This window comes from Muscardinus avellanarius (assembly GCF_963383645.1).
Source record: "Muscardinus avellanarius genome assembly, chromosome: 10".
Classification (NCBI taxonomy): domain Eukaryota; kingdom Metazoa; phylum Chordata; class Mammalia; order Rodentia; family Gliridae; genus Muscardinus; species Muscardinus avellanarius.
In genome coordinates, this window is record NC_137796.1 from 112232992 (window position 1) to 112253737 (window position 20746).

The 20746-nt window shown below is 63.5% G+C and overlaps 6 protein-coding genes across 12 annotated transcripts in view; 3 read left to right on the forward strand and 3 right to left on the reverse strand.

Annotated features, from left to right (window-relative positions):
- Positions 1–667: 667 nt before the first annotated feature.
- NUBP2 (NUBP iron-sulfur cluster assembly factor 2, cytosolic) lies at positions 668–4281 on the reverse strand (the record flags this gene model as incomplete). The annotated part of the gene is made up of 7 exons (XM_080704009.1): positions 668–813; positions 1196–1265; positions 1401–1511; positions 1625–1779; positions 2738–2936; positions 3022–3144; positions 4186–4281. The coding sequence occupies 7 exons, from the start codon at positions 4279–4281 to the stop codon at positions 668–670; spliced, it is 900 nt and encodes a 299-aa protein (XP_080560135.1).
- A 1542-nt stretch (positions 4282–5823) lies between these two features.
- Positions 5824–9601, forward strand: SPSB3 (splA/ryanodine receptor domain and SOCS box containing 3; the record flags this gene model as incomplete). Of its 2 annotated transcripts, none has more annotated exons than XM_080704105.1 (7): positions 5824–5892; positions 6024–6194; positions 8200–8377; positions 8462–8649; positions 8716–8818; positions 8903–9028; positions 9258–9601. In XM_080704105.1, the coding sequence occupies 7 exons, from the start codon at positions 5824–5826 to the stop codon at positions 9599–9601; spliced, it is 1179 nt and encodes a 392-aa protein (XP_080560231.1). The 2 variants fall into 2 exon arrangements, with proteins under 2 accessions (XP_080560231.1, XP_080560232.1); XM_080704106.1 differs by having other exon boundaries at positions 6057–6194.
- Positions 9602–10412: 811 nt separating this feature from the next.
- EME2 (essential meiotic structure-specific endonuclease subunit 2) lies at positions 10413–13082 on the reverse strand (the record flags this gene model as incomplete). Its single annotated transcript, XM_080704010.1, is given in 9 exon segments — positions 10413–10583; positions 10660–10849; positions 10971–11086; positions 11185–11263; positions 11441–11541; positions 12141–12224; positions 12583–12659; positions 12662–12721; positions 12857–13082. Coding segments are annotated over 9 exon segments (1104 nt in total).
- Positions 13083–13205: 123 nt separating this feature from the next.
- Positions 13206–14021, forward strand: MRPS34 (mitochondrial ribosomal protein S34; the record flags this gene model as incomplete). Its single annotated transcript, XM_080704011.1, has 3 exons — positions 13206–13526; positions 13606–13648; positions 13714–14021. 3 exons carry the CDS (start codon positions 13206–13208, stop codon positions 14019–14021), a joined length of 672 nt encoding a protein of 223 aa, XP_080560137.1.
- Positions 14022–14233: 212 nt separating this feature from the next.
- On the forward strand, positions 14234–15075 carry NME3 (NME/NM23 nucleoside diphosphate kinase 3; the record flags this gene model as incomplete). Its single annotated transcript, XM_080704470.1, has 5 exons — positions 14234–14291; positions 14372–14502; positions 14585–14686; positions 14766–14878; positions 14958–15075. The coding sequence occupies exons 1-5, from the start codon at positions 14246–14248 to the stop codon at positions 15073–15075; spliced, it is 510 nt and encodes a 169-aa protein (XP_080560596.1). The 5' UTR covers positions 14234–14245.
- A 1682-nt stretch (positions 15076–16757) lies between these two features.
- The window catches only part of MAPK8IP3 (mitogen-activated protein kinase 8 interacting protein 3), a gene marked incomplete at both ends in the record, with an annotated part of 45499 nt that continues 41510 nt past the window's right edge, over positions 16758–20746 (reverse strand). For all 6 annotated transcript variants that reach the window (XM_080702696.1, XM_080702692.1, XM_080702695.1 and 3 more), the window contains 12 exons: positions 16758–16879; positions 16954–17103; positions 17182–17361; positions 17461–17499; positions 17626–17739; positions 17819–17990; positions 18266–18414; positions 18559–18626; positions 18713–18793; positions 18869–18988; positions 19099–19288; positions 19366–19548. In XM_080702696.1, the coding sequence (XP_080558822.1) occupies positions 16758–16879; positions 16954–17103; positions 17182–17361; positions 17461–17499; positions 17626–17739; positions 17819–17990; positions 18266–18414; positions 18559–18626; positions 18713–18793; positions 18869–18988; positions 19099–19288; positions 19366–19548 (1568 nt within the window). The remainder of the gene's footprint in view (positions 16880–16953; positions 17104–17181; positions 17362–17460; positions 17500–17625; positions 17740–17818; positions 17991–18265; positions 18415–18558; positions 18627–18712; positions 18794–18868; positions 18989–19098; positions 19289–19365; positions 19549–20746) is intronic.

A 20746-nucleotide genomic window follows, 5' to 3' on the forward strand; every position in this document is an offset into this window, starting at 1 on the left:
GTCCTGCTTTCCAGAACAATGCCCTTCCTGGCCTTACCAGAAGAGTGAGGAAAGGCCCCGGACCCTTGGCTCACCCAACTCCTTGGCCCTGCTTTGGGTCTCCTGTGGGTGCCCGTGGAGGTGCCCACCACAGCTTTCTGAGACCACATAATCTCTCCAAACTTCCCCAAAACAAGACGCAGGCACATCCTGGACAGTGCTGGGAGCCATGCGGGCCAGCCCTGACACTGCAGAAGAAAGCGAGAGCTCTTACCAAGGAGCACAGAGGGCCTGGGGCCCAGGGGCCAGGCAGGTTTAATGGGCGGTTCCCTGGAAGTCACTGGGCGCTGCTCAGCAGCGCTCCAGGAGCAGACAGTGCTCCTGGGCCCTCAGCTGAGGACAGGAGAAGCAACAGTGTCTGTCTGGGCAGGAAGGTCCAGAGCGGGGAGGCAGCCTGAGGCCGGCAGCTGAGACGCTGTTGTTCCCAGGTTCCGGGACCTGGGCTGTCCACAGCTAAGCTGGGCGGGGCGTGGCGAGCAAGCTCCACCCAGAATGCCCCCCAAATGCTGAAACACCTGAGGGCAGGTGGATGTCTGCACAGCAATGGCCGCCTGGACGCTAGGTCCAGGAACTGTCCCCCCAGTTGTGAGAGGCCGCGAGCAGAGCCACGGCAGGCAGCGGGCCGGTGTCAGGAGAGCGGAGCGGGCGTTCCGTCCAGGATTTTCCGGGCTATGGAGGTGAGCGCGGCGAACACAGGGCTCTTGGGGAACTCCTGGATGAAGTCGCGGCCTTCCTCCAGGCTCCTGCTGAGTTCGGGATCCAGGGGCACAGACCCTGCGATGACAAAGGGGCAGGGAGAGGTGGGACCGACAGGCCGCAGGCAAGTCCTGCCTCTTGTGACTCCTGTCCAGAGCACGGGGTGAGCAGGGGCCCTCCCAGAGTGGAAGCTGAGTGACAGGCCGCGTCCTGCCTTGGGTCCTCTGGGGTCTCCGTGGATGTCAGCCCGACACGGCTGCAGACGGGGGCCATGTTTGTTGGCAGTCACCATGCTGGAGACAAGCAAGAGCCTGTCGCCAGCACCTACATCCGGCCCACAGGAAGGAGGCGTGGCTCCTGCTCGCTCCCCCCCCCGCACCCCCCCCCCCCCCCCCGCACCCAGCTGCAGCAGAGGCCGGGAGGGGAAGCTGGGAGCCCAGCTGTGGCCCCGGGTACTCACCCAGGAAGGGGACTCCAGTGAGCCGGGCCAGCTCCTCCCCGCCACCTCTGGAGAAGATGTTGGTGCACTCCTGGAGACAGAGGCCGTGTGGATTCAGCTGGGGCCAGGCACAGCCTGAGCAGGTCTGGGGAGCAGGCTTGGGTACAGATCTCAGCCTGTGAAGCTACTGGCTGCCCGGGAGGGGCGCCCACCCACCAGTACTCACAGCGCAGTGTGGACAGGCGAAGCCGCTCATGTTCTCCACGACCCCCAGCACCTGCAGCCCTGTCTTCCTGCAGAAGGTCAGCTCCCGTCTCACGTCCCCCACGGACACCGCCTGTACACCAAGGGAGACAACTGGACTGGTCAGCTGCAAGCAGCCAGGAGCTGTGGTGGGGGAGAAGGGGTCCATCCAGGGGAAGCCACGTGAGGGCTGGGGATGTGGTGTACCTGCGGTGTGGTGACCACAAGGGCCCCCAGGGGCCCCCAGGGGCGCAGGGCCTCCACGGCAGCCATGTGCTCATCAGAAGTCCCTGGGGGTGTGTCCACAACCAGGTAGTCCAGCTCCCCCCAGGCCACGTCAGACACAAACTGCTTTATCAGTGCTGCAAAGACCAGGGGCAGGGTAAGCCAGCCAGGCAGTGCTACACGGATCCCTCACCCAATCCAGAACAATGTGCCACCAGTCCCATCAGGCTCCTGACAGCTAGGGGTGCCCGCCATGGCATGAGGCAGTCAGGGCAAGAGCGGGGCCCCAGGAGGCAGCAGGAACTGTGCCGCCCCAGCCCCCACCCATAGCAGCCATCGCTCAGGGCTGGCAGCTGACTCCTGCTAAGGCCGGGACTCAAGAGGAGCCAAGATCCCGCTGGGGCGCTTGCACCCAGTCCTCCAGCTCCAGGCGGCAGTGGAGTGCCTGGCTGGCCGTCCAGGAGCCACTGCTGCCTGGCACTTGACGATCACCCCAGCAACTGTGATGAGGCCACTGAATGGTACCTGCTGCTCTGCCAACGCGGGGGCCGCCACATGCCCCCACCCCACACGCTGGGAGGCCTGGGAGGGTACTGGGGGCAGGAACAACAGAGCTGTCAGCTTCACCAGGGCACCCACTGGGGCCACGCACCGCACCTCATAGCATCGCGCCCCAGGACGGCCGGCTGGGTGCCCTGGATGCCGTGTGCCGACTGCTTGCCAGTGAGCAGTGGGAGCGGCTCAGGGAGAGGCCAAGTCTCCGGGCTGGAAAGGTTGGCTCTCCCGATTTACCCAAAAGCAGTGACTGTGGGCGTGGCGGGAAGACAGCCCCAGTGTCCTTGGGGGCTGTTTCTGGGGGGATGGAAGCTGAAACGAGGGGTGCTCTACCACTAAGCCACACCCCCATCCCTTTCCTTTTAATTTTTTTGAGACAGGATCTTGCCAAGTTGCCCAGGTTGGCCTCAAATTTGTGACCCTCTAGCTGGGGTCACAGGTGTGCAGCACCATGCTTGGCTCTGAAGCCTTCTCACGCGGTGCGCCGTGGGGCTGGCTGGGGAAGGCAGACAGCTGTTCCCGGCCCCTGCGAGGTGTTACCGTTCTTCTTGGGGCCTCTCCACACCACAGCCTCATCTGGGTTTTCAAGCAGGAAGCCCACGGACATGAGGGAGATGCTCTGCTCCTGATCCACAAAGACAGGCACCCAGCCGCGGTCACACTGGTGCACGGCCTTGCCCTGTGCTCGGAGCATGCGTGGGATGCTGGGGCCACACAGGTCCACATCGAGGACCCCCACCTGCAAGGAGGCGGGAGGCAAAGGCTTGGAGCCGGAGGCAGACAGGCCGGAGTGGAGTGTTACTGCCCGCGGGGGCAGGGCTCACCTTCTTGCCCTCATGGCGCAGAGCCAGGGCCAGCTCCGTGGAGATGGTGCTCTTCCCGACGCCCCCCTTTCCTGAGAGGACGAGGACGATGTGCCGCACACCCGCCAGATTCCCGGGGTCTAGTGAGGAACAGAAAGTTGGGGGTCAAGGACCCCCAGGACCCAGGAGACCTCACCACCCATTTACCTGGGGTTACTGAACATCTCCCTTGGCCAGAGTCCTGAAGCTGGGGCAGTAGCTAACCCTGCTCCACCCAGACTTGAGCAAGATTCCCAGGCACAAGTTCTAGCAGCCCCAGACCTGACCTATACCCACTCCTGCTTCAAGCAGAGCCACTGAAGGCGGAGGTACCCCAACCCCCCCACCCCGGGTGCTGGGGATGAATCCAAGAGTGTTTTATCTCTGAGCTACACTTCCAACTCTTTTTTTTTTCCTTCTTTTTTGTGGGACTGGGGATGAAACCCAGGGGCATCCTACCTCCAAGCTATATCCCCAGCCCTATTTTATTCTTTAATTTGAAACAGGGTCTAAGTTGTGGAGGGCCTCACAAGTTGCTGAGGCTGGCCAAGAACCTGCAATCCTGTCTCAGCCTCACAAGTACTGGGATTACAAGTCTGTGCCACCATGCCCAGCTCTCCAACAGAATCTTCCTAAGTGCTGAGACAAGCCCCGAGCCTGTGATCCTCCTATCTCAGACTCCTAAGTACTAGGATTACAAGATTGTGCACCTATGTCTGACTCTCGACTGTGTATGTGTGTGTTATTATGGATTGAATTGAAGGGTATTCTACTTCCGAGGTACACGTCTATTCCTAGGTTTTAGTCCTTTTATATTTTTAAAACAGGGTCTCACTGAGTTGCAAGGGCCTCCCTAAATAGCTGAGGCTGTCCCCGAACCGCGATCCTCTGGTCTCTGCCTCCGGAATGCTAGGATTACAAGCATGCGCCACCACGCCCACCCAGCCTTGTTATTTTTGTTTTGAAACAGGTCCTAAGTTGTTGAAGCTGGCCTCGAACCAGCGATCCTGTCTCATCCTCTCCAACTTCTCTTTATAGTACACGCACGTGTCAGAGCTTACATACTGGTGACAAAATCCTAAAACTGCTGCCTAAAACTGTCCCATTCCTATGGGACGCCGACGAAAGTAACAGGATTTTTGTTACTGTCACGTGGCACGGCGAGCTGAAGGCAGACCGCACACCCTCCCCTATCTCCTCTTCTGGGGTCTTGAGAGGCGGCCCTCGGTCCTGGGCCCCCATTTCTCAGGGGAAGGCAGCGTGCTCGGAGGACCAAGAGCAGCTACGACCCCGCGCGAGGGATCGGTCACATGACTGGCTCAGCCGCGCTCCCGGCCGCCGGAGGGGCGTGCCGCAAGAAACCGAGTGGGCCAGGGCGGCCACAGGATGCTCCGGGGTCCTCGGCCGCCGCCCAGCAGGGTGCAGGCAAGGAAGTCGCTGCACCGCACTACCAGGTGGCACAGGAACCCCTGGCCAGTTTGCCCCGTCCCACACTGGTATTCCAGCCGGCCAGCCGGCCGCTTCACGTTCGCTCACCCGCCACCTCCTCCATTCCGCCGTCAGCTGTGCCCGCGGGTTCCTTCGCTTCCTCCCGCGGGCCGTTTGCTTACATCTAGAGAGAGGAGCCTTTGAACCAATGGGCGGCGCGAACCCGCCCTCTAGTCCCTTTTGATAGGCTCAGATCCGTTAGCCGCAGCAAATCAGGTCGTCCGAGGAGTTCTCGAGCGAGGCCCGTAGGTTCCGGAGCAGATGACGTAACAGACCGGACCTACTTCCGTGTCTTCGCCCAATGAGCCTACGAGTCTCGCCTCTGGCTCAAGTCGCGACCAATGGGAAGGTCGTATCAAGACTGACAGGCCTTGCAACCTCTCGGCAACAGCCGTGTCTTCCGAGACCCGTCCCCTCGCGAAGCCGGGCCGGGCGTGCCCGCCGGGCCAATGCGGCGCAGGGGCGGGGATTGTTTACGTCCCGGCCCGAGCGGAAAGTGGGTCACGGCTGGCTGAGCGCGGCTGCGGCGGCGGCAGGTGAGCGGCGCCTGGCCGACTCGGCTCCGGTGGCGGCGTGCTGACCTTGCGGGCGGTCAGGCCTGCGGCCCTTTGTTCCCGAGGCGGAGCACCGAAGCCCCGGCTGGGGGCCGCAGGGTCTGGCACTGCCTGCAGCAACGCCCGGAGCCCCGAGCCGCGGGCGCGACGAGGCACCCTCCGCCTGGTTCCCGGGCAGCCCGCCGGGCCATTCATTCGGCGTACACTGTGTGCTTCTGTGCGGCTCGCAGCCAGGGCCAGGGCCGGGGACTGCGGTGCAGGCCCGGGCGCTCGGCCCTTTTGGGGTGGCCGGGACAGGTGGGGCAGTGCAGGAGGCAGCCTGGGGCTGAAAGTGGCGTCGGGAGGCATTCGGGCAAAAACCAGGACAAGAGCTGGCCGCTGGACCCAGGCAACGACTAGGGTTGTTCCTCGCAGAGGCTTACATTTTACTCCAAGAACAATGGCAAACCCTGAACAGACTTTAAGAATGTTTAGAAAAAGAGCTTGACTCGAACGTGGAGGAGCCGAGGCGGAAGAGGAGCTTGTGGTCCAGGAGATCATGAGTGGAGACGCCTCAGGTGTGATGGGAAGGAAGGAGTGCCAGGGATGGATGACTGCCGTGTTTCTGGCATGAGGAACCAGAGGTTGGAAATTCCATTTGTCAAAGTGGACAGTGGAGGAGGAGCAAGCCCGGTGTGAGGTGCCTGAGGGGCAGCTGGGCTCCCGTGCTGAACTCGAGATGGGCTGAGAGGTGTCTTCAGTCATGGGTGCCTGGGTGGTGTTCCACACCATCTCCCTTGGTTTGATCAGGGTGCTCAGATACTGGAGCCAGGTACAGGCTTGTGCTCAGTCCAGAGCCCTGCTCAGCCTGAGGCCACAAGACCCGCTCTGGGTGGCTGTGGCCAGCCTGTCAAGTTCCAGGGCAGGTGTGGGGAGCCCTGGGACAGGCTCTGGTGTGTTCAGTGTCTCTCTGGCTTAAAACCTGCTTTATTCCAGGTCCTCTCCAACATGGCCAGGCGGCCCCGGAGCAGCAGGGCATGGCGTTTCGTCCTGAGTGCAGCCCGCCGAGATGCAGATGCCAGGGCAGTGGCTCTGGCAGGTACTACTAACAGGGGCTACGACTCCGATGGGCAGGTAGGTCTCAGTGGCAAGGTGGATGTGGCTGGTCCGAGGGGTTGCTATGTTATGAAGATTCTTTGGGTTGCCAGGCGTGGTGGTGCACGCTTGTCATCCCAGCATTTGGGAAGTTGAGACAGAAGGATCGCGGTTCGTGGACAGCCTTAGCTACTTAGCGAGGCCCTTTGCAACTCAGTGAGACCCTGTTTTGAAATAAAGAATAAAAAACAGGGTTAAAGGTGTAGCTCAGAGGTAGAATGCCCCTGGATTCCACCCCCAGTACTGAAAAAAAAAATCTTTGGGTTAATAAGGTACACAGCCTGGGGTAACAGGAGTTTGGAACACACAAGAAGATAGCCTCCTTGTCTCAAGTGAAAGTGCCGTGTGGAGACTGTCCCTGGCTTGCCGCTTGCCCGCGGTATTCAGAGGTAGCTGCTGCTGTTTGTCCTCCTCAGTGCTTATTCTGTAGTATGAGGACTTGTCCCACATTGGTGTACGCGTGCAGAAGAGGAACTGTGGTTCTTTAAGGTTAAACTTCCCACGCCTTCCCCTGCTCAGGCTCCCTGAGAGGCCCAGGAAAGCCAGGGAGGACAGAAGAGGCTCAGCTGCTTCTGACAGACCTGTGCCCATCTCTGCAGTGACCAGTCCTTTGGGTGTGTGGCCTCCGTGCCTGATGGGGTGGCCGCTGTTACTGCCACCCCGTACTGTAGTGAGGCTCAGCCGCTGCCCGGCTCCCGTTGCGCTCACTGGCCTGCCTGGCGGCATCCGGAACCCTTCCTGGGCCTCCTGGGTTCGAGGCCACCTGCATTCCTGCCGTGTCTCTGGCTCTTGCTGACCACACGGTGTGTCCCTGTGTCCCTGCCCTCGGGCTCGCTGCTGTGGAGTCAGTGTGACGCATGCGTGCTGCGTGTCCTGTCACCTAATGGCCTGCAGCACGTGTGTGGGCAGGCGGTGGGTGTTAGTGAGCAGCTTGAGATGCTGAAGAACACACCTCCCTCCCTTCCACCCCAGTGCTCAGCTGCCAGCAGGGCAGGTTTGCTTCCCCTCAGCGTGCGTATCTGGCTCTTGACTCAGTGGGCCTGCCCTGGCTTTGGGGAATCCCCCCTTTTACACCAATGAAGTGTCCTCTGGGCACACCTGTCTCCAGGTAGAGCAGCTGTTCATGTTCCCCTTGAGGCTGACTGAATTTCCTCTTCTGGCTCCTGTTTTTGGACCCCCACCCCAGGCAACACCCAGGACATGAATTTATAGGGTGCTGGCCCGTGTCCCCTTGGGTGTGTCTGATGCAGATGAATGAATGCTTCAGCTACTGTAAGTCCACATGCCCTGGATGGCAGGAAAGAAACCTGGAGTAGGCCCCCTCTGGATCTCATGCTCTAGCAGGAGGGGGCAGAAATCAAATGTGAAAAACGTCCTGGAGGATGAAGGGACCTGGAAAGGCTCGTTGGGGGCCAACTGGATGCTTCCAGGGGAGGCGCAGCGAGTGAGCAGTGCCCACTGCAGGCTGTTGGACCACCAGGCCAACCTAGGGCCCCAGGACTCGAGCCACAGGGCCCTTTGCAGGCGGATGGAGTCCTGACTGATGCTGCTTTTAGCGCGGCAACACAAGTGTGCTGCACCTCTGCAGGAGAGTCTCCTGGGCCTTCTCCTGACGAAGATTTAAGCCACGGCAGGCATGGTGGCCCCACAAGGAGGAGCCTGTCTGTGGGGAGGCCCACTCAGTCTCCATTAGGATTGCCTCAGACCTTGCTATTGGGCCAGGCCTGTGGCTTCTCTGAGACCTAGGAGCTGCAGAGGCTGCAGGCTGCTGCTGATGCCTGCCCTAGACATTCAGAGCCCCTGGCTGTGCAGAAATGGGCGATAAGGCCCGACCAGGTCCTGTGCCAGGCTGTGTCAGCACTGAGAACTGCTGTGCGCTGGCTCCAGGGAGTCCTTGGAGCCCAGTCCTCCTCTGCTGGGACCAGTTGGGCTGACGGGGAAAGGGACAGCCCACTGGTGGGAACAGCCTGCCTTCCTCTCTCAGCACAGTGACTCAGACTCTGACCCCGAGTACTCGTCCTTGCCGCCGTCCATCCCCAGCGCCGTGCCTGTGACTGGAGAGTCCTTCTGTGACTGTGAGGGCCAGAGTGAGGCCACCTTCTGCAGCAGCCTACACACGGCCCACCGTGGCAAGGACTGCCGCTGCGGGGAGGAGGATGAGTGTGGGTGCTGCGTAGGCCTCTGGGGGAGGGCAGGTGAGGGAGGCCTTGGGTGCACAGGGTGAATCCGGTCTGTCCACCCTGCAGATTTCGACTGGGTCTGGGACGACCTGAATAAGTCCTCAGCCACCTTGCTGAGCTGTGACAACCGCAAGGTCAGCTTCCACATGGAGTACAGCTGTGGAACTGCGGCCATCCGGGGCACCAAGGAGCTGGGAGAGGGCCAGCACTTCTGGGAGATCAAGATGACCTCGCCTGTCTATGGCACCGACATGGTAAGTACACTGGCCTGAGGGCAGCCCCGGGCCCAGGCAGCCGTCTCCCAGCCCTGCTGTTTGCAGATGGTGGGCATCGGGACGTCTGATGTGGACCTGGACAAGTACCACCACACGTTCTGCAGCCTGCTAGGCAGGGATGAGGACAGCTGGGGCCTCTCCTACACAGGTACGTGTGGCCCAGGGGCCATGACGGCCAGGTGGGAAGGCACTGTGGCAGATGGCTCCTGGGCTCACCCAGTCTGCTCCGCAGGGCTCCTTCACCACAAGGGAGACAAAACAAGCTTCTCCTCGAGGTTCGGCCAGGGCTCCATCATCGGCGTGCACCTGGACACCTGGCACGGGACGCTGACCTTCTTCAAGAACAGGAAGTGCATAGGTGAGGGTCCTTCTGGGTGCAGCTCCCTCACCTCACCTGGTCAGAGAAGGGCGTCTACAGGCTGCAGCTGCCCCAGGTGGGCCACGTGGACCCGAGGTCCCGGGCCTTCAGAGGTGGGACAGTCAGAGGCCAGGCGGAAGTCTCCTGGCCAGCCGCCTGGGTTGCCCTGCGGCCGGGCCCTTTCCTGCTTTCGAGCCACCCACCCGGCGCTCGGTCTGTCTCCCTCCAGGCGTGGCGGCCACCCGGCTTCGCAATAGGAGGTTCTACCCGATGGTGTGCTCCACAGCAGCCAGGAGCAGCATGAAGGTGATCCGCGCCTGCGCCAGCGCCACCTCCCTGCAGTACCTCTGCTGCTCCCGCCTGCGCCAGCTGCGCCCACACTCCGGGGACACCCTCGAGGGCCTGCCCCTGCCGCCCGGCCTCAAGCAGGTGCTGCATGACAAGCTGGGCTGGGTCCTGAGCATGAACTGCAGCCGCCGCAAGTCCCCCGTGCCCTCCTCCAGGGCGGCCCCGGCCAGCTCCCACGGCCCTGAGGCCAGGCCCTGCCCCAGGAAGCGCTGCCGCAGGACCTGACTGGCTTCTCAGTGACAGCTGTCTCTGGCTGGGACTGCCACCTGCAGGCCAGCAGGAGGGAAGAGCTGGACCGAAGCCAGCTGGGCTGTCCATCTCTCCTGAGGCAGGATGGTCCTTTTGGCAAGGGCTCCAAGGCATAGGCCCCTCTACTGCTCGCCCTAGGCGGGGAAGCAGCCACGTCTGTCCTGAGTCTCCTTCCTAGTGTTCCAAGTGGTGGCCCGAGCACTGATGGACCTGCACTGTGGGCCTCTGCTGCCTGGAGGAGAGGGCCCTGGCGGACTCCGCTCTTCCGTCGGCAGGACCTTTGTTTTTCTTGACTTTGCATGTCGTCTGCTCCTGTCCTGTCAGAGGTGCTCCTAACTAGCACTTAGGATTTATGTCTTACGCACAGCATTAAGATTAAAGAGTCCACACTGATTAAAAAGGCCCAGGCTCCTGGCATCGTGCTTTCTTCCTGCAGAGTCTGGCTGTGCCCAGCAGCCTGGGAGGGCAGGCCTGGTTTCTCCCTGAGATTTGCTTCTTCCTGGGGGAGCGGCCCCCAGCTGTCGAGGTGCTGCCCTGTGGCCCTCCTGACCGCAGAGCTGGGCACACTGCCCTCCAGGCTTCCCTCCTGCCAGGGTGCCAAGAGTCTCTTCCCCAAGCCCTTCTGCTGCTTGCAGGCCCTGACTCTCCTGCTTGAACACCCTCCCCGAGCTCAGGCTTCACTGGCCAGGCTGAGGGAGAAGGCTGGGCTGGCCCTGCTCCCTTGCTAGCCCTCTGGTCAGTCCCTGTGGTGGGCAGGAGGGGAGCCTCTTGGGCCACTCAGGTGTGCTCAGCAGCCCAGGTCCAGCAGGAGGTCAGGGTTGGTGGTGGTCAGGAAGAGGCAGATGCGGCGGGAGAGGTCAGGCCCCACCCTGTGGGGCTGTCTGCCTTCACTGGCCTTCACAGGGAGGTCAGCCAGGAGGCCCAGGCGCTCCTGCTCCGTGCTGCAGGCCAGGAGTGCCTAGGGCAGGCATGGGCATGAGCAGGTGGACCTCAGGCCTGGCCTCCATGCCTGAGAGGAGGGGGTCAGGACTTACCTGCTGCAGGAGTCGGGGGGACGGGAAGGCGGCGACGACAGCATCTGCCACGGCAGGGCTGACCCGGTTAAACTGCCTGATCTGTCTCCACCACACTCCCCGCAGCCCGGAACCGTCTCTGGTCACCAGGCTGCCTGCAGCCCAGCGTCCTGCCGTGCAGAAGGGCAAGGCCCAGGGGTCCCGCTGCCACCTACAGGAGGAAAGGGCAGGGGGCCTTGTGGAGCCTCTGCCTCTCCTGCACCCCCTCAGCTCTGCTCCTGGGAGGTACCCAGGGGTCCCATCCCTCACACAGCCCTGGGCAGGGCACCTACTTGGAGGGGCGTTGGGCGAGGGCCTTGGTGAAGGCACACACGTGCTGACTCAGCTCCTGCCATGAGGCTGCCAGCAGCACATCCAGGTCTGCGCAGAGCTGCAGGAGCACCACAGCCTGGGAAGGGCAAGCGTGGTGTGGGCAGGAAAGAGGGCCCCTGGGGGACCCCTCGCCCAACCATGCCAGGAGCCATACCATCCCAGACCAGCTCTCACCTCCTCCACCTCGGGCCAGCTGAGGACCTCCTTGGCCCGGGCCGCTTCTGGATTCTCCATCTGTTGTATATCCTGGGCACTGGGTTGGCAAGACCTGAGTAGAGGTGACCAGCACCACTTCAGCCCCTCCCTCAAGTCTGCCTCTGCCTGGGCTGCCCAGGACAGTGGGATTAGCTGAGAAACAGTAGCCTCTCCAACCACCCCCTACCTTCCTTGGAAAACCCAGCTCAGCCAGCCCCACTAAGGGCGTTAGGGGAAATGGTACCACAGGTAGGCATCCAGCCCAATGACAGCCAGATGGAGGCGAGCAGGGTTCTCAGGAGAAATCCAGGGCACTGAAGAGTGTGGATCTGATGCCTGAAGACAAGAACATGGGGCACATCTGCTTACAGGAGCCGTGGCCATGGGGCCAAGGACCACCAGGCCACAGCCAGGTCGCAGAAAGAATAGCAGAGGAGAGCCAGCAAGCTCCTCCTCTGCCCAGCCAGCAGTCTTGAGAAAACCAGCTGGACGCCTCCACAGAGGGCTGAGGAGTACACCTGGTTTCTGGCCCACCTCTGTGCCCCAGCCTGACATTTACCTGGCACCCAGCAGGTGCTGGACAGATGCTGACCCTCTAGCACTAGAGCCCAGCAAAGGGGTGATTACGCTCTAGGCAAACATCAGTTGGGCGTTGTTTCTCCCCTAGCTTAGGCTGAGTAGCTGGGCATGGGCTGGGCCGCCAGCAACTCCAGGTACACCCCACAATCGGCCCAGCCCTACCTGGACAGTTTCAGCCCAAGCTCTCTCCTCAGTTCACTAGTCCTGACTCCCAGCTCTCCCAGGGGCCCTGTACATTCCCTCTGTGCCAGGAAAGCACCCAGCCAGATCATCCCACCCTGTGTCCCTCTCCTCTAGAGTGCCACTGGCTGGCAAACTCAGCCCCTCGGGATGAAGGAAGGAAGCTCTCCTGAGACCTGGGTCAGCTGGGCAGCGCCTTGCAGAAATTCCTCAGGCTCCAGCAGCAGCAGCAGTTCTTGTTCACCTGCAGCCCACAGCTCAGCAGATGCCTATGGGGACACCGGGTGCTGCGGGCTTTCTCGACAACACTGAGAGGTCCAGCGGCCCTAAGGCTCCCACCACAGCCAAGTCCCGACCCCAACAGCACAGCTCTCCAGAAGCCCACGAGGCCGGGGCCAGCACCGACATAGGAAGCTTGACTGGTGGCAGGAAACTGACTCCAGCCTCAGTGGGGACAGAACATTCTTGGACAGCAGCTGGATTCTGGCTTCATGCCGGCAGACTGGCTTAACGTTCCCCCCACACTTGCACGCCCGGGCATCTGTTTTTCCAGACCGCTGTACCAGTGAACTCTAGGACCAGGGCTGGGAATCAGGGCCAGGGCTGAGCGGGCATGACGGGGCCACTCGCACAGCGGGGAAGAGGGTCGGACCTCACCCCGCTCCACTGCAGGCTGCGGGCCAGGCGCTGCGGCACTCACAGCCCAGGGTGCCCAGCGCCTCCATCAGGATGTCCGCACCAGCATCTTCCAGCACGGCTGGGCAGCGGGGGACAGCTCGGTCACGCCTCCCTTCCCCGCGAGGCCCCGGGGCGCCAGCCGCACGACTCGGCGCCGGCACCTCGCCGGGCTCCCGCCCGAGCCCGCCCGTCCCTCCGCCCGCGTCCCGGGCACCTGGGTCCACGCACACCGCCAGGCACTTCAGAACCCGCTCGGGTCTCCGGGCCTCGGCCACCGCCCTGCGCGCCCGCGCCGCGTCCCGGGCCCTGGCGCCGGCCTCCGCGGCGGCGGCGGCGTCCTCGGCATCCGAGTCCGAGACCTCCCAGGTCGGAGGCCGCCGCGGGTTCCGGCCTCGACCCCGGCGCGCACCGGCGGCCCTCCCGGGCCCTGCCCCTGCCATGGCCCGGCCTCCCCTCCACTTCCGCTCACACCCGGACACCTTTGCCACGCGCACCGGCGACTTCCGGCGAGCCGGACTCGGGGCGCGCTGGCTTCCGGCCGGGCGGGCGGCGCGGGCTCGACCATGGCGCGGAAGAAGGTGCGGCCGCGGCTGATCGCCGAGCTGGCCCGCCGCGTGCGCGCCCTGCGCGAGCAGCGGGAGCGGCCGCGCGACTCGCAGCTGTACGCCCTGGACTACGAGAGCCTGACGCGGCCGCGCTCGGGCCGCCAGCTGCCGGTGCGCGCCTGGGCCGACGCGCGCCGCGAGAGCCGCCTGCTGCAGCTGCTCGCCCGCCTCCCGCTCTTCGGCCTGGGCCGCCTCGTCACGCGCAAGTCCTGGTTGTGGCAGCACGACGAGCCGTGCTACTGGCGCCTGACGCGCGTGCGGCCCGACTACACGGCGCAGGTGCGCGCCCCCCCCGCCCGCCCCCGCCCCCCGCGCGCGCGGCGAGCCCCTTTGCGCTGACCTCCCCTTTGCTCCCCAGAGCCTGGACCACGGGAAAGCCTGGGGCCTCCTGACCTTCAGAGGTAAGGCTGGGGCGGGCGGCGGCGGGGGCCCCGCCGCGGGCGCGGCAACCTGCCTGCCTCCGCAGGGAGGACGGAGCGGGAGCCCCGCGAGATCGAGCACGCCATGCACCACGACTGGCGGCTGGTGCCCCGGCACGAGGAGGAGGCCTTCGCCGCGTTCGCGCCCGGCCCGGAGCCCGGCCCGCGCCCCGTGCCCTACCCGCCGCTGCTCCGGGCCATGATCCTCGCCCAGCGACGGAAGGACGGGGACGCCAGCGCCGCGGAGCCCGAGCTGAGCCTGCAGCGGGCCCAGGAGCAGCCCTGGGACTACCCCGCGAAGCGGGGGCCCCGGAGGAGCCCCGAGGCGCGCAGGCCGCCCGCGGGGCCGCGCTGAGGGCGAGCGGCCCGGGAGGCCCCGCGGCCGCAGCCCCGGCTGCCCTCCTCCCCGTTCTGTGCCTGGGAATAAACTCTGCAAGTAGCTCGCGCGTGGCTTCTTTGCGCGCGGCGGCGGCTGTGCAGGGGCGGGCGGCGGCCGCGGGGAGGCGTCCGGGCCCCAGCGCGCCCGCGCGGCTCCGAAGCGCAGGCCCCGCCCCCGCCCTCTCCGGCCAGGCCGCCGCCATGATCTGCCTGGCGCTGACCATCTTCGCCCACCTCTTCCCGGCGGGTGAGCGCGGGCCCGCGCCGGGCGGGCGGGCGGGCGGGCGGGCGGGCGGGGCGCCGCGGCCGAGCTGACCTGGCCCGCAGCCTGCAGCGGCGTGCACGAGCGCACCTTCCTGGCGGTGAAGCCGGACGGCGTGCAGCGGCGGCTGGTGGGCGAGATCGTGCGGCGTTTCGAGAGGAAGGGCTTCAAGCTGGTGGCGCTCAAGCTGGTGCAGGTGCGAGGGTGCGGGGCGGAGCGGGGCGCGGCCGGCGGGCGGGCGGGCGAGGCCCAGCGCCGGCCGCCGTCCTGTCCCCCAGGCCTCCGAGGAGCTGCTGCGCGAGCACTACGCCGAGTTGCGCGGGCGCCCCTTCTACGGCCGCCTGATCAAGTACATGGGCTCGGGGCCCGTGGTGGCCATGGTGAGTGCGGGCCGGCCGGCCGGCGGGCGGGCCGCGGCGGGCGCGCCCCTGCGCTGACCGGCCCGCTTCCCGCGCCCAGGTGTGGCAGGGGCTGGATGTCGTGCGCGCTTCGCGGGCCCTCATCGGGGCCACCGACCCGGTGGACGCCCCGCCTGGCACCATCCGCGGGGACTTTTGCGTGGAAGTTGGCAAGTAAGGGCCGCGTGCGCCCACCTCCCTGCCCGTGCTGCGGCCTCAGCCCCGGGCGCCCGCTCACGCGCTGGTCCCGCAGGAACGTGATTCACGGCAGCGACTCGGTGGAGAGCGCCCGCCGAGAGATCGCGCTGTGGTTCCGCGCCGACGAGCTCCTGTGCTGGGAGGACAGCGCGGGGCACTGGCTGTATGAGTAGCCAGCCTGAGGTGGTGAGCCGATGGGTGCCCCGCTGAGCTGGCCTCTGCACAGGGCCGTGGGTACAAGCAAGCCAACCAGCCTGGCATGGACCTGGAGACATCTACTACTGAGGGAAGCTGCCTCCGCAGCCCACCCAGTTTGTGTGGAAGGACACCCCCAGCTCCCTTGCCTTTTTTAAAAAATTAAACTGAAGAAAACCCAAGTGTGCTTTGGCTTGGACCCAAGGACACAGTTACGTACACAGAGGTGTTAAGACGTTTATTACATACAGAGCGGGTATGTGGGTTCACTTGCAGGGCCAAAGCCTGAGGAGAAGCGTGCCCGGCCCCGTCCTCCTGTTGCACCCACCCAGCTAACCCGTCACTTCAAGCTCCAGTGGGAACAGACAAGGGACATACATCACAGTGGACGGGTGGCAGCGTGATGAGGCTGCGGTGGCCAGCTGGGCTCTGGGACAGCTCCCCAGATCTGTGCTTCTCTGGTGGGAGGGGTGGGCAGCGGGGCCCGGCTGCCCTGGTCAGTGCCTCTGGGAGCAGGAGTAAGGCCTGGGCTCGGGAAGGCGGGGGTAGGCCAGCGAGGGCAGCCCAGGGTGGTGCCCACCCACCACAGGCCTTCTGGCTTCCGCTTGGCAGCCTCTTAGCCTCTTGTCGATTGCTCTCCAGGGAACAGGCCACAGCGGGCAGCCCTAGGCACTTGGTACACGTCTGGGATCTGGGCTCCTGGGAGCCCTGTGCAGGAGACAGGCCCCAGGAGCACACCATCCCCCATCAACCTGAGGCTGAACCTGCATCCTAGGACTGACCCCAGGAGAGGCCAAAAGGCCTCCCCTTCCTGAGGCCTGGGCCTGCCCTGGCAGCCTGAGAAATTCCACCCTAAGGGCTTCCAGGAGAGGAGGACTACAGGGTCCTGCTTCTCCAAGCTAAGTCTTGGGCCCAGTGAGCCTGGAGTAATGGGTCAGTAAGGGGCTGGGTGACCTTGGGCTCCAGGTTAAGGAGCACCTGGCTTGTTGAGGGCATCGGAAGGTACTGGCCCAGGGAGCCTGGCCCCAAGCTTTCATGCCAGATCCTGGGGGAGGTTTGGTGGGGACGGGGGACAGAGTTCGGGGTTGGGGGAGTCTAGACAGGGCCGGCTGGAGCCCAGGCAGCCTGAACCCGCGTCCCTGGGCACAGGGTGGTCACTGGGCCTGGCTCCCTCATGGAGAGGAGGGGCCTGGGAGACAGGAGCCCACCCCTACAGGCAGCATGCAAAGCAAGTGGACTCAGGGCGGGAAGACTTGGCAGTATGAAGCCCCTGCTCCTGCTCTGGGGTGCCAGGGCCGCCTGCAGAGGCTGCCCACGGACACCTGGATCCTGCCTTGTTCCAGCCCTGAGGTGCCCCTGGGATTTGAGGATGCTGGGCTGGGTACTGGCCAGGAGATGCTGGGGGAGGGTGTTTTCAGAGGTCCTTCCCCTCCCTGGTGGGAATGTCACCCGTTCCCTGTGTCCCTCCCAGCGACCCTTATCACCCACATCAGCAGGGGTGCTTTCCTTGCCACTTGGGGGCCTGGACCTCAGGTGAAAGCTGCAAGTTGAGAGGTTAGAGGGGCAGGTGGGTGCCTGGCTGCCCGGGGAACAGGCAGAGGGCAGGCCGGCAGGGGTCCTATGTACACACTGGCATCAGGCAGGGTGGGGAGGGGTGGCCTCACTCTGGGGTGTAGGACACCTGCCACACGATGATGTGGCTGCGCTCCGCCTTGGACAGCATGGGCTTCACCTGGCTCATGTCCCCCGCGCCTTCCTCTGTCTCATCGTCCTCTCCATCCCCTGGGGAGTTCGCAGCCGTGAGAGGGAGCTCCTGCCTGCCACCCCCGGGGCCTGTCCCCAGCAGATGCCCTCACCAATGCGGAAGTCGATGTAGCCTTCCCCGCCGCTCAGCACCAGCGCGTTCTTCAGCTTCTGGCCCTCTGTGTCGGTGGCAGGCACAGCAGGCCCGGGGCCCTCGGACGGGCTGTCCAGCACACTGCCATTGAGGGTGGCCAGCACGTTCCCTGTCACAGGGCAGAGGGGCCTCAGGACAGCTGCCTCCCTGCAGGGCTCTGACAGGCGGAGGTGGGGCAGGCCCTCACCTGGCACTGAGACAAAGAACTTGACGGCATCACGGTGCCCGTGGAAGCAGAGCTGGGCCTGGGCCATGGAGCAGTAGGGGATGAAGCTGCTGGCTGACTTGTCGCTGCTGTCGTCCCCGTACACGTGAATGACGCCCCCTGGGCGGGCCCCCTCCCCTCCAGTCGGGGATGTCTTGTTGGCTAGAGACAGGGGGCCAGAGATGGTTGAGCAACCTTGCTTCCTGCAGGCTAGGGAGGGCAGGACAGTGCCGCCTAGGCTGCGTCTGTGCTTGGACTTACCTCGGAGCCCCAGGAGCTGGCCTCGGTGCAGGACCACGGCTGGGGAAGGAGAGGCAGGAGGCTGTCTGGGTGTCGCCAGGGTGTTCCAGGCCCTCCTGGCTGTGGCCTTTCTGAGCCCACCCTCCCTGAGAACCCGAGGGGTCGGCAGGGGCAGACCTCACTCACTCTCAGTCAGGGGGATGGAGATGACGACTCCGTTGCCGGTGCCCACCCAGAGGCGGTTGCCCGCAATGAGGAGGGCCGTGATGCGCACGAAGGAGAAGCCCAGCTTGCCGGTTCCTGCAGGGGGACGGGAGAGGAGGGTCGGCATGGCCCTCGCTGGGTGTCTCCATGGCTCCCAACCTGGCCAGCCCCTTACCCAGCATCTTGCTGACATAGGGCTCGATGTCCACATCCTGTAGGTGCTGGTGGGTGTGGGCGTGGTAGAGCCGCAGGGTGGAGTCCAAGCGGATGGACACCCACACCCCGTCGCCAATCCAGGCCAGCTGCCGTACCTGACTCTCCCGCCTCGGGTGGGCGTCGAATGACTTCTGCAGGGCCATGGCAGCCCATCAACAGAGGCGGGCGGGGGGCAGAAGAGAAGAGGGAAGGGAGCTTGACTAGCCACGGCCCCCTAGCCACCATGCCAGCCTCTCATCTAGCACCTGGGAGAAGGCAGAGCTGCAGGGCAGCGGGGAGGCGTGTTCTCGGCTTCTGTTTCAAGGATGCACATTAGAGGCAGGCTGCCCTTCCTTCACCTACCCCGTGGCCTGTGCAAAGGTAACTCCCCTTCCCTCCCTGGAGCCCCAGGCTGGCCAGCACTTGCCTCGATCTGCATCGTCTTGGGCTGGATGACGTGCACCTTGTTCTTGTAGCCGCACCACACACGGTCGTATACCACAGCCATGCAGCGGATGGAGTGGTGTGGATGACCCAGGTCCATTAAGTGATAGTTGCTCAGGTCCCACTGGCCATCTGGAGAGAGCCCGTGACACCTTTAGGCCGGCCCAGTCTACCTCTGCTCACAGGGTGGGGCTGGAGGGCCCACTGCCAGGCTAAGGATGGCCTGGGATACAGAAAGCCTTTTTAGCCAGTCCTGATAGGACTGCCAGGCCTTACCTTCACCACGGTGGAAGATGGCCAGAGTCCCGTCTGCCAGAGCCACCAGCACGCGGCCTTTGACATGCCTGGAATGGGACGAGGGTGAGCCAGGCTCAGATGGCCAGGCCACGAGCACCCACCCTCCCGAAGGCCCCTGGCTGGGCTCACATACACTAAGCTCAGCACCGAGTCCTTCAGCTTGATGGAGTGCAGACACTTCTTCCAGTTGGCCACAGCAGAGTGCACGTAGAGCCTGTGGGAGGCGGCCACCGTGGGAAGCAGCTCCTGAGGGTGGACCCACCCTGACCCCGGGCCCCAGCCAGCTTACCAGCCATTCTGGGTCCCCAGCCACATGGTAGGTGCGGCACTGGTGCTTGCCACCGAGGGGTCCCCACTGGGCTCCGGCTGGGGCTGCACGCTGCTGTGGTCAGGCTCTGGCCCGTCTTCACTGGGGGAAGGATTCTGGCTCCAGGGTGGCCTGTAGAAGCCCGTGCCTGCCCCCTACCCCGAGGCCCTGCCCTCCCTCACCAGTCTCCTCTCCAACCAGAGAGAGCTCACCTGCCAGGTGGGGTGCAGGACGGCGGGGCAGGGGCTGGGTCAGTGAAGACATGCTCTGTGAGGGGCCCGGGCCTCACTGTAGCTGCCTCCGGCTCGCTGGGCGCAGGGTCTGGCACCTCCGTAGCTTCTGTGGCCTCCTCTGTGGACTGGGATGAGTTGACCTTCCCGTTGGCAGTGGCAGCCACCTCTCCTATGGAAGAAGTGAGCTCGGCTGGGCCAAGATGGAGGATTGCAGAGGACCGAGAGGAGAAAGTGCCCAAGACTCACCCTGCCCCTTGTCCAGCACTGGGGTGTCCCCTCGGGAGGAGCAGTTGCTCCGTGGCACATTGCAGCGGGTAGCACAGCCCACCAAGGTGATGCCTGCCAGCACACCATCAGTGCTGGGGTCCTCAGGGTTCATGTCACTGTCCAGGAACATCTCACCGGGGGGATAGTCACTGTCACTGGCAGCTGGGGAGAAGAGTTACAGCTCATCAGCCCATGCTGAGGAACCCCATATTGCAAGGCCGCACCAGAGCTCGTTCCCGGTGGAGGCTGGGGAGGGCCACTCCACGGCCAAGACCCGCTTCTGCTGCCTCCCAGCTGCCCCAGCTCTGCTCGCAGCCAGCCCAGCCTGCACACGCAGCAGCACCTGGCCCCTGACACCCCTTAGCCTGGGAGGCCAACAAGCTCCTGTTGGTGGGCTCCTAGGTTGAGGGGGCAGTAGTGAGGCTCTGGTCCTTGGAGCATTCAACTCCTAATCTTGTGACAGACCCCAGTGAACTCTAAGGAGTTAAGGACATCTCAGCAAATGGCCCCGATGCTACAGACCAGAGACCCGCCAGGCCCTCATCACCCTTCTTCCTCACGGTGCTATGGCTGGTCCAGGAAGTCAGAGGCTGGTGCAGCCAGCCCCGCACCCAACCCCAGGCATCCCTCAGCCAGGCAGTGGTATCTGGGCCCAACTAGAGGTTTACGTTCTGTACAAGGAAATGTTTTCTTTTTCCTTTTTTTTTTTTTTTTTTTTTTTTGTGGTACTAGGGATGGAACCCAGGGGCTTTTCCACCTCCAGGCTATACTCCCAGACCTACATTTTTATACTTTATTTGGAAACAGGGTCTCACTAAGTTGCTGAGAGCCTCACTAAGTCTCACTGAGACTGGCTTGAGTGATGTTTCCATCTGGCCCATGCTGTGGCTACCCAATGCTTCTGTTTTTGTTTTTGCAGTGCTAGAGATGGAACCCATGGCCCGTGTATGCAAGGCAAGCACCTGCCCCTTGATCCATTCATGGCATCCCCACTGTCGCTGTTTTTTTTTTTTTTTTTTGGTACTGGGGACTGAACCCAGGGACATTCTACCTCTGAGCCACACCCCAGCCCTATTTTATTTTTTGTGGTACTGGGTATGAAATACAGGGTATTTGACCTCCAAGCTATACCCTCAGCCCTATTTTTTTTTTTTTTTTTTGTGGCATTGGGGGTGGAACCCAGAGGCTTTCTACCTCCAGGCTAAGTAATATAATAAAGTATAAAATATTTTATACTTTATTTGGAAACAGGGTCTCACTAAGTTGCTGAGAGCCTCACTAAGCAGCTGAGGCTAGCTTCAAACCTGTGTGATCCTCCTGTAGCAGCCTCCCAAGCGCGGGGATTACAAGTGTATGCCAC